The 12,313-nt window shown below is 35.5% G+C and overlaps 1 protein-coding gene across 3 annotated transcripts in view; it reads left to right on the forward strand.

Moving 5' to 3' along the window:
- PPP3CA (protein phosphatase 3 catalytic subunit alpha) overlaps window positions 1-12,313 on the forward strand; it is a 317,032-nt gene that overhangs the window by 273,374 nt on the left and 31,345 nt on the right. For all 3 annotated transcript variants that reach the window (XM_032261606.1, XM_032261604.1, XM_032261605.1), the window contains exons 9-10: window positions 7,248-7,373; window positions 11,111-11,185. In XM_032261606.1, coding sequence (XP_032117497.1) covers window positions 7,248-7,373; window positions 11,111-11,185 — 201 coding nt within the window. The remainder of the gene's footprint in view (window positions 1-7,247; window positions 7,374-11,110; window positions 11,186-12,313) is intronic.

The raw sequence follows: 12,313 nt of genomic DNA on the forward strand, positions 1-12,313 counted from the left end.
AAATAGATATCCATGCCCTCCTTGAGGAATTTGAAATAGACATAATACTTTACGTTTTTCATGGACAAAATATTTCATCTGATTGTTTATATTATCATGAATGTTAATCACATATATTATTTTATTTATTTTTCCTGCCCCATTCTTAGCAGTTGGATTATTTGATCTTTATACTTTAAAAATGAGAGAACAGGCATTATTATTCCTATTTTACAAGTTTGGAAGGTAAAACCTAAATAAGGAGAAATATTTACCGAAGGTCATATAGTTGCGATGTGACAGAACCAGTATCATTTCCACTCTTCTCTAATTTATATTCTCTTACAATTTTAAAGCAGTTTAACCTTTGAGGTGATACATTGCTTTTTACCTAAATTCTTTTGTTCTTTTCAGATTTCTGTTTATATTTTGTTATGTTTTTAGTATCCTGATTAGTTAGATGTTTTGTGTTTCCTTCCTCTCTTTTTCCCTCTTCTTTTCCCATTTTCTATTTTCCTCCTTAGGTCTTTTCTTTAACCAACACAATTAAGCATTAGCCATATACCAGATATGATACATAACACTATAAAAGAATAAAAAGGGGCCTATGCCTCCCTCATTCCTTCTATCATCATCCTTCCACTTACTTTACCCAAGATTCTATATATGAATAATAACCTGGTTAATAATTTTCTAATCCTCTATTAAGAATGGAAACAACACAGGGGTTAGGTAGGGGTGCCAACGCCCACTGCAGTCAAAAATCTACATATAACTTTGATTCACCAAAAACTTAACTATTAATAGCCTACTGTTGCCCAGGGCCTTCCTGATAACACAGTCAGTTAACACATATTTTGTATGTTATGTATATTATATTCTGTATTCTTACTGTATATAATACACAAAATCTAGAGGAAAAATGTTCTGAAGGAAATCATAAGCAAGAGAAAATATATTTACTATTTATTAAATGGAAGTGGATTATCACAAAAGTTTTCATCCTTGTCATCTTCATGGTGAGCAGGCTGAGGAAAAAGAAGAGGGGTTGGTCTTGCTGTCTCATGGGTGGCAGAAGCAGAAGAAAATCTGCATATAAGTGGACCTGTGAGGTTCAAAACTGCGTTGCTCAATGGTACACATACATGCACACATGCACCTAATAATATTAGCTTATATTGTTTCACAGAAATATCTAGTGTCATCGCTGCCCGTCATGTAGGTGAGATAATATGAATATTTTATTTAGGAGACTTGGAACAAAGTTAAGAAAAGGTGTTGTAAGTACTATGAAAGATGCATGTACAAGGTATAGAAGGTATATAGAGGTTGAGAATATATTTCCATTTCTACCTAGTAAGAGGAGTGGATCAAGGGCTAGAATGGATATAAAGTGATTATATAGTAACATACATGTGTGACCTTGATACATACAAAATAATTATCTCATAGCTTCAAGTAAGTCATGTATACCTACTGTTAGTATCTACTAATAAGAAAATATTTCAGATTAGCTGAAACTTAGTCATTATGAGCCAGACATATGCCTATATGGTGGCATATGCCTGTAATCCCAGCTACTTGAAAGGCTGAAGTGGGAAGATCACTTGAGCGCAGGAGTTCAAAGTTGGAGTTAGCTATGATAGTGCCATTGCATTCCAGCCTGAGCAACAGAGCAAGACCCTATCTCTTGAAAAATAAGTAAAGAAAAATTTAGTCATTACATGGAACTAACTGAAAATCTGCTTGTGAAAGACCTTATTTTAGGTACTGGATCAAACAATATAAACATTAGCTTTCTCCTACTGAAGAATATCATTCTTAAATTACCTAAAAATTTAAGGCTTGAAATCTAGCTTCATAAGTAACTTGAACACATAGTTTTCACTTAAGCTTATGATCTACAGAGTAATAGTGAGTTATGAGTGCAGTCCTTGCTCACCAAATAAATACTGTAACCATCATGAATTAGTACATTTCCCTTTAAGTTATTAATCATATTTAAAAGAGTCTTTTAAGACAGTTCATCTAGCAAGAGCTAGGACATTGAAAAAAGGAGGTGGAAGTTAGAAGACAAATTTTAAAATGGAAGGAATTATAGACTGTTCATATATGTTATATACTACAGAAAAGTATGCATATATTTGAATATATATATGTACGTATTCATACTATCTTAAATGAAAATTTTACACCAAAAATGTAATCTTTATGACAAAATACAGATTAAAAAAAATAATAACTAAGTAGCATGGCTCCCAGAATTTAATAAACCCCTTGCATGCAGCATACTGGCATAATCTAAAAATGCCGCCATAGAACATTATGGGTCCTACTTCAGGAATTGTATCCACCAAGGCATTATGCCTCCTTTCGTGATGGTAGGACTTTGCCAAAAGAACACACTGATGCTAGTTTTTCTGCTAGGGCATCTGCGGGTGGAAGAATTGGAAGGAAAAAACATCCTGGGTCTATTATGCAATTTCTTTGTGTTTTTGCTATTTCTGGATGGATTATGATTCTGGTATGCCCCCATTTGATTCCTTCCCATCTTCTTTTCTTTTCTCTCTCTCTTTTCCATCTTCTGAAAGTGGAAGAGGATGGTCAATTAGAGATAAGGAGAGAAAGATATTAGCAAAAGGGAGAGAACAGGAATAAAATTCAAGTCATATTCCATTCTTTTGACCCCTTCTCCCCCGTCTTAAAATCAGGACAAGTGGTGTGAAGAATGCCGAGGTACGTTGGAAGCGTTACAGTTACAGGTTTTTCAGAAAAAGAACTCTGTATTCCTCTGGACACCCACTTGAAAAGTGCTGAGCCCATGTATGGTTTGGTGGACTAGTTAATACCACTCGTTTGCCATATTTTGATAGCTGGTCTTTTATTAGAAGGTTTCTTTTGATCTTTCTATTCTTGTCATTCATTGCTTTGTCTCCAGTTTTCCTGGGTTGAAGAAAATTGTACAGAGCACGTTGGAAATGTTTTCAAGTTTTTATGAAATACTTGTTGTTGTTGTTGTTTTAGTCTCATCCAAATTTCAAATTAAAGATAGAAAGACTCCTTGTTTTACAGATTTGGATATGGTCAGGCAACTTAGTGCATGGCTTGGTAAAGAGAGCAGTGGATTAAGATAAAGATCCTCTTCCTTGGATTTCACTATGTACAGGGGACCAGTTGTGTTATTGGAAATAATCGAAGTCCAGTCCCCCTTCCCCATTCACCAAATAAGAGCAGGCCCTTGATTACTAACTTTACATCTTTTTACAGCATGCCTTTGAACACAGGGTTCTATAGGTACTTTAAAAATGATTGGATTGCGTAACTTTAAGATGGTAATTTTGACATCAGAAAAAGAGCTGGCAGTCAGGCTTCCAGATTTGTGGATTTAGTATTCTTTTCATTATACCAAATTTCCTTCCAGCTGTTCTTCATACCTGCAGGTACAAGAGAAGAGCATTTATTTCTGTAGTGTCTGGTGTGCTCTGAATGATGGTTAATAATGTAAAGCCTGCATGTATGTCACAGTCTCTCTGTTACAATTGTTAAGTGACAAGAGGTCATGTGGAATTGTCAGTAGAATAAAGGAGCTCCTTGGTGGTAGACTTTTGTTCTTTTTTTTTCAGACAAGGTCTCAGGAGGTGGTCTTGAGTGATTCTTGAAGTACAACTATTTGTATTATTTATATTGTACTGGAGATAAATGTCTTTCAAGTACTTCAGAGAAGAGCACGCTGTTAGGGCTCCAGTTGAGTTTTGTAATTCCAATGACAGTCGGAGGCAGGTGGCAGGGGCGGAGGATGTGGGAGGTGGAAGATGAAACGTTAACTGTGAATTTCGTGACTGCAGATATTTTGGACTGTTTTAGTTTTTTTTTTTTCTCTCATGTATTTTTGTGTTATATATTTATTTTACAAAAATATCAGAATTTTGAGTAACTTACTAATGTAAGGTTATTCAAAAAGCATTTTTGCATAAATATGTTGCTAAAGAAAAAGGGACACATATTGGTGTAATTTCTTATTTTTTTTCTAGGTCAAAAACAATCCTAAAATTTTTCAATTTTAGGATTTTTTTTGACCTAGAAAAAAAAATAAGAAAAAATTATATTTATAGCCTGTAGAATTACTGAGAATATTATTCATTGCATTAGTGATGAGCTCTTTCATTGTTAACAATGAAGTTTGTTAACATCATTCAGATCAGGAAGAGATTTTATAAATTATCTGTAAACCCACATAGTTAGATAACTGAGACCTAACTTAAAGACATTATGTACCTTAGTCTGGGGAATAATTAGTGACAGAATCCATCTTGCAGTCTGGCTTCCTAGCTTTCCAGTCCTGTGCTCTTCTTTAAAGAGATTAAACATGGAAGGAGAAAGAATTTGTGTCCAAAACTTGATAGACACTGAATGATTTATACTGTTAGGATGAGTATATTATGTTGTACTAGAAGGATCAGGGACTTTAGACTCAGGCCAAAAGTGAGATTTGCTTCTTCCTAAGTGACTGTGTGTAGATAACCTCTCTGTTCGCTTATTTTCCAAATGTAAATGATAAGAACCACTTTTGAGGAATATTGTGAAGATTTGTAATTATGTTTGTAAAGGGCCACACATAATGCCTTGCGTATATCAGATACTCAGTAAATAAATGAAAATAAAATCTGAAAACAGTTTGCTTTATTAGTAGGTACTCAAGTAAATTGTGTCGAGCCAAGGTCAAATAAATAAATACTTTTATCTCACTAGCTACAAAACTGAACTTCTGTTTTATCTGTTGAATGAGCCTTACCCTTGCTTGTGAATTGCATCCTGTTTCACTCAAACATGTATTTTGGCAAAAGCTAAAACCTCTTTAATTATGAAATCCATGTTCATAGTTAAATTATTATAACAGCTAGAACTAGAATTCATACATTTATAATTTATGAGAGACAGCAGGGAATGATGGAAAGGGAATGAATTTGGTGTCAGAAAAACCTGAGTTTAAATAATGAGTGAGATCCGCCAGTTACTGGTTGCGTGATCTTGAGCAAGTTTCTCCATTTCTCAACCACAACTCCTTTGTAACATAAGGGCAGTCACACCTGCTTCTGAGATTTGTTGTGCAGATTGTTATATAAAGCCTCTCTCTTTTCTCCAGGGCACTGTTAATTACAATATTTACTTTCCTTCCTTCTGCTACATCACCAGCCTAAGGTTAATAAAAAGTGAGGAAATTTAGAGGAGAAATTACTCTTCAAAAAGACAATTTAGAGCCTTAAAGATTCATCTGAAGATATGAGGATGCATTTCTGCTGTGAATATTCAGTGTTGCAAAATAGTAAAAACCTTTTACAGGAGCTAGAGCTCTGGAAGCACTTAGCAAAGATGGGAAATACTTCACCTTTCTCATACTGAAGATCAAAAGTATTGATGTGGTAGCTTACCTTGATTTTTTTATTTTGCTTGTTTTTAATATCATGTAAATGTATCCTTATTGCATAAATGATAAAACAATATAAAAGGGAATGGGTTTACAGAAATATATGCAGGAGTTTTAGTATTCCACGGGAAGAAGAGGATGTAGTCATCCTCTTCTTCGTATCAGTATTGCCTACACTATCTACATTTCTTGTCCCCAGGGTGTCTGTGATTATATGTTCCCTGGAACCATGTTGGTCAGCCGGAAATAATAACTCAAAGTAAAGGCCTTACCATTCACAAGTCCGAATTTAGTTAAATGCAGGCTGCTAAAAACATCAACATGTTGTTAGGTTACAATATGGTATATATATAGTATCCACACCACAAAAAACGATATATTCTCCCCATACTCTGCACTGTTCAAACCGGCCTAGAAGATTATATCAATTCTGGGCCACATTTTAACAGAGACATTGCCAATCTGGCATGCATTCAGAATAGGCCGAACATGCTGAGCTAAAGCATCAAGAAGCAATGTCATATTAAAGAGGGTGAAAGAGAATCAAAATAATTTGCTTGAGAAAGATTGTAAGGCAAATACCAAGATGTTTCTCCAACTGCTGAGCATATTTTCTGAGTAAAAGCAAAAAAAGTAAAAAAATGATTAGTTTTTCTGTATTTTTAACCCTTTAATATAAACAAGAAAAGATCATTTGATATCATGTATAATCTGTTACTGTCTTCTAATGTAATACTAATCATCCCCTGAATACATAAGAAAAATGAAACCTTGCCAAAGCCCAAGAAGGTATGCTTATCGTATTTAATATTTAAAAGGCTGTCATTCAGAAGCAGAATGACAGCCTTTTAAATATTAAATATGATACTCATAGCGAAATCATGGTCAGTGACTGGTAAAGGCAGGTTTAAACTCAACCTGAAAATTTCCTGCAACTTAAAATTATCTATTCATAGAATAGGTGACCCCATTAAAACAGGTGACTTTTCCTTTATTGAAAGTACTCACAGAGACATGAAGCATGCAGATTTGTTTTCTCAGAAATCAAGGATAGAGTCAGATGGAAGCACATTATTTTATGTGGGATTCAATCCAAACATTTTATTTTATTAAGCCAAGAAAGCAATCTACCATAGGGCAACTATAGTTAACAATAATAGATTATAATTTCAAATAGCTAGAAGGAGAATATTGAATGTTCCAAACACAAAGAAATGACAAATGTCTGAGATTGTATTTAATATATAGGTAATTACCCTGATCTGATTACTATGCATTATATGTATCAAAACATCACTATGTACCCCATGAGTATATACAATTATTATGTTAATTTTAAAAAATAAAATAAACATTAAAAATAAACCAATCTAACTTAAACTATTTTGTACAGCTATTGGGAGTTCTACTGGAAGAAGTTTTATTTTTTTAAAATAAATGTAGTTAAACTATTTGAGGAGATTATTGTGTCAAACTTAGCTGTGCCACTTTTATTAGTGTCATTAGATATCAGACTTTAAGACTAAAGTATTCTTAGCTGAAAGGGAAACTAGATACAATTCCTTGATACAGTTCCAGCAGACTGGATTAACTATTTTGTATAAATATTTTTCAATTTGTTATACAATTCCATATAAAGTATTCATATATTGTGTGTTTATAGGTTACACTGAGTAAGGCTTAAGTCGATAAGTTGTGTAAGCATTCTGAGATGCCTCAGGTATGAGCCTGGATGTTTTGGAACTTCAGTCGATTAGCTGAATTTTCTTGATGAGCTAAAGCCATATATAGAAGCAGAAATATGTTCTGCGTATCTAACATCCTTTTTTGGTTTTTTTTTTAGCTGCAGTATTGAAGTATGAGAACAACGTTATGAATATCAGGCAATTCAACTGTTCTCCTCATCCATACTGGCTTCCAAATTTCATGGATGTTTTTACTTGGTCCCTGCCATTTGTTGGGGAAAAAGGTATGTTGTGGAATCCTGAAACGTTCTTATTAAAATAGTATAGGAAGGAAAGAAAGGAGATTAAACATTTAGAAAGAGAAGAACTTTGGCCCAGCCAATAAAATTCATAAGTTGTACAATGAAAGATGTTAAATATTTAGAAGTGCAAGTGTGCCGGGCGCAGTGGCTCAAGCCTGTAATCCCAGCACTTTGGGAGGCAGAGGCGGGTGGATCACGAGGTCAAGAGATCGAGACCATCCTGGTCAACACGGTGAAACCCCGTCTCTACTAAAAATACAAAAAATTAGCTGGGCATGGTGGCGCGTGCCTGTAATCCCAGCTACTCAGGAGGTTGAGGCAGGAGAATTGCCTGAACCCAGGAGGCAGAGGTTGCGGTGAGCCGAGATTGCGCCATTGCACTCCAGCCTGGGTAACAAGCGAAACTCCGTCCCAAAAAAAAAAAAAAAGAAATGGGTGAATTAGGGGAAAGCAAAAAAAAAAAAAAAAAAAAAAAAAACAGTAGAACTATGTAGTAAATTTATACCATCTTATTAGAATAATACACCTCTTTAAAAAATAATGGAAATACAGCTTTACCTGGTTTCAGGTAATGTCTACCCTTTTTCCTTACCCCTTTGTACTATAATCCCAAAGAACTATTTCATTTTACAAATTATCTGCCAAATTAAAAGATTAGGATAGCCATGCTTTCCTTACATCTCTGATGTTAATAAAGTATTGTACGACAGTGCTTAATGGCTACAATAGTATGAAGAACAACATTTACAACAACAACAAAGTAGTTCATCAAAAATGTAGTAGGCATTAGTGCATTATAAGGTACAGTACAGGAGACAAATTTACATTTAAAAAGTTGCTTATTAACTTTCTTCCTCCCTTCCTTCTGCCCCCTTCCTTTTGCTTTTATATGTTGACCTAAACCTCAACAAAAATGTTGAGGAAATGCCTGCACCAATTGTTTTTCATTCAGGATGCCTAACAATAATTCACAGATTGACTCTCATGCATCTTTTCATCCTTTGCATGAGAAGGTGAATGGGCCTTGTCAAAAAGATAAGTGTTCCCCTAAGTTTCAGAGTAATGATGTCTTATGAGGAGTTTCAGAGAAAAGCTAAACATTTTTCTGAAACCCTATAGTAATTGTTTCTCCTTTAAATGCCTTAAAATGATTAAACCAGTCAAGCTATGAATTGTCAGCTAAGAATTCTTCCCTTTGGATATCGAAATAATCAGGAGTAAATTTTTTATAATCTCCAATAAACATTCCCAGTACTACTCCCTATTGCAACTTTCTTGCACTGATCAAACCGGAATAGTGTCATCTGTTGGCTGCAAACGGAAATGGTGTGAATTCTGACAACTATGGGGCACTTTTGAACACCCTTTATTTGGGTTGTTTCTATTAATTATTAAAATTCGGGGCATTTATTAGAAATTAGCGTATTAATCTGCTGGTACACAAAATCCAGTTTTGATAATTAAACAAACTCTGGATCAGTGTTGGCTCCACTTAAGTTTCACTCTCTATCATACATCTTCAACTCTAGAAGGACATTTTTTAAAATAGCATATTACTTTAAAAAATAGCTCTTGAAGAAGAAATAGACAGGCTTCTTTTCACCTGCATGGGGTAGAACCCAGTCTGATTTCAAAAAATGTTAAATGTAAATAGCATGCTTTGTAGTATAAAAATAATGCAGTACGAATTTCCTCTGTACAGCAGGGGGTTTTTTGTTTTTTTGTTTGTTTGTTTGTTTGAGACAGAGTCTTACTGTGTCGCCAGGCGCCAGGCTGGAGTACAGTGATGCAATCTCGCTCACTGCAACCTCCACCTCCCAGGTTTAAGCAATTCTCCTGCCTCAGCCTCCCAGGTAGCTGGGACTACAGGCGTGTGCCACCATGCCCAGCTAATTTTTTTTTTGTATTTTTAGAAAAGACAAGGTTTCACCATGTTGGCCAGGATGGTCTCGATTTCTTGACCTCGTGATCCACCCACCTCGGCCTCCCAAAGTGCTGGGATTACAGGCTTGAGCCACTGCGCCCGGCCTGTACAGCACTTTTATATAATCCTATTGTAATCAATTAAGTAAATTTCTGATTAAACTGCAGCTGTTTAATTTCTTAAGCATTTTTGAAGATCAAATTTAATGATATTTGTAAAAATATTTTTAAAATTAGTATTCTGAAAAATACTTCAAATATATTGGTTTATCAATCAACAGTTTGTATTAAACACAAAAGCACATGCTGTGGAAGGAAAGTCTCATTAAGTGCCAAAGCAGGAGACTGAAGCCCCAGCCAGTTCCTGTCTAATAAATAGAATATAGAAAGAAGAATCTAGCTAGGAATAAGTGTCATGAGTGATTAGATATCAGTCTTATTGAATATTAAGTATCATGAGTGATTTGATATTAGTCTTAGAGTATTAAGCCTTGATTAAAGTCTTCATGTACTTTATGCATAATTACGTAGGAACTTCAGGTTGCTGTGGTTAGGGACTGATAAGGGACCCTATGGGATGTGGCCACCAGGCAAGAGCATTAATACCTGTTGAACATCGACTGGTGGAGATCAGCAGAGATAACCTGTTGAATGCTGAAACTAAGCCCTCTGTCACACCCGCATAAGGGTTTCTGGAGGCCATCTAAAATCTCTGTGGTAGTGCCAGTGCTTGGAGAAGCACCTGCTACTCAGCAGACCTTGGAAGGGAACATCTCCTGTCTTTGGGCATGCTGGAGAACACTCCACTCCCCAGTGCTCTTGTGGAAGGACTGTTATCAGTCAGCCCAACCTGCAGCTACCTGATGGCTTAATTGTCTCTATGTGGTGCTGTGCTATATTGGCCACAGTCTGTATCTGCTTTCACTCCAACTTCTGCACCTGGTTCCTCTTTTGAGGGTAGTAAGAAGTAGCTAATTCTTGAAGCTTTTGTTGTTACTTGGCAAGCATAATATAAAGTACTAACGCATCTTGCTGCCCCCTGCTTCGGCTACTTGCAAGCCCTGGGCCCCTTGTTCCACTACTTGCAAGCCTCAGCCCCTTTGTTCCTTAGACACGTAATTTGCTTGAACTCACCCTGCTTTCCCTACCCACTGCTTTGTACCCAATAAAAGTCAGAGTGTCCAGGCACTCGGGGCCACTATTGGACTCTGCGTACTAGGTGGTCGTGGACCCCTGGGCCCAACTACTTTTCTCTTTATCTCCGTGTACTGTGTCTTTAATTCTATAGTCTCTCATCTTCACACCCATGGAGAATGCCCTCTAGACCCAGTAGGGCTAGACCCTATAACATACCTGTAATGGTGTGACGTTCTCTAGGTGATTAAAAATATAAAAAAATAAAATCATCATTCTTCATCCTAACTGAATAGAAGTTTATAATTTGATCTTGATTAAGCCTTATCATTGTGCAAATAATAAAAATTCAAAAAAATATATTTTCTCTTTTATCGATTTCTAGTATATGCACATCCACATATTTGATTTGTCAATGTCTATTGACCTAGAGCAGGTAAACATTATCATTCGGTATCATAGTCATGAGCTAATAGTTTAATAAAATCTGCATAGAATTGCAAAGGCAGTTGTCTTTGATGATCTGGATTTTCACTGGAACTGCTCCTATATGCAAACTAAATAAGAAATCCTATTGTTCAGTTTGCTCATTAACAATCCCATTGTGATAGTTGAGGTTATAACAGAAAAGCTTGACTTTTCCCTTTGCTTTCTCTCTTTAGTGACTGAGATGCTGGTAAATGTCCTCAACATCTGCTCAGATGATGAACTAGGGTCAGAAGAAGATGGATTTGATGGTAAGAGGCTTGAGCCTTTGTGCCTTTGGGCTAATGCTATTTGCCTGCTAATTACTTGGAGTCTCATTGCTAAACCTAAGAATAAATTTCTGAGATTTAGATTATGTTTAAAACATAGTATACAATTGAAAATGAAAGATATGATTTATTTTCTATTTACTTTTTAAAAGTATAAGAAACAAATATAATTTTCTCATTACTTTGAAAACATTGTTAAAGTAGTAAACTCTTTTAATAGACTTTTAGTCACTCATATCACTAAGTGACTTCTTTTGGCTTTTTCATACAAATGTAATCCTTTGTTTTCTAACAAGTATTACCACTTACTGTACAATTATTTTTTCTTTTACCAGGCAATTTTAAAATGTCCTCTAATGGGGTTATTCATGTCAAATATTTAAATTTTGATGTTTATGAAAAAAGGCATTTATCTATTGGTATTTATGTCAATCCCAGTATTTCTTCTTTCTGTAGTAAGTGGTAATGAATAAACTATGAAGAGTTTTTGATGTTTTTCAAGATATTATTTGGTGTTTAATTACCCTCAAAGAGTATGCTTTTTCTACAAGGGGCACAGATCTATGAGGTTAAAGATGGAGGGGAAAATTACCTTGAGCCTTACAGAAGCACCTAAAAATGAATGGAAACTAACAAAAATATACTTAGAGAAGGAAAGTATAAGAGCAAACTTTACTGCATTTAAGTACGGTTGGGGCCAAATGCAGTGGCTCCTAGCACTTTGATAGGCTGAGTCAGGAGATTGAGCCCAGGATTTGGAGATCAGCCTGGGAAACATAGGGAGAACTCATCTCTACAAAAAATTAGCCATGTGTGGTGATGCATGCTTGTGATCTTAGCTACTCAAAAAGTAAAGTGTGAGGATTCCTTGAGCCCGAGAGGGTGAGACTACAGTGAGCCGTGGTCATACCACTACACGCCAACCTGAGTAACAGAGCAAGATCCTGTCTCAAAAAAAAAGCAGAAGTACAGTCAGCCCTTGTCTCCAAGGGTTCTGCAATCCATGGATTCAAACAACCTCAGATTGAAAATATTCAGGAAAAAGTTGCATCTGTACTGATTGGGTACAGACTTATTTTTCTTGCCATCGTTCCCTAAATAATACAGTTT

This window comes from Sapajus apella, unplaced genomic scaffold (genome assembly GCF_009761245.1).
Source record: "Sapajus apella isolate SASKATOON/1434 unplaced genomic scaffold, GSC_monkey_1.0 scaffold124, whole genome shotgun sequence".
NCBI classification, from domain to species: domain Eukaryota; kingdom Metazoa; phylum Chordata; class Mammalia; order Primates; family Cebidae; genus Sapajus; species Sapajus apella.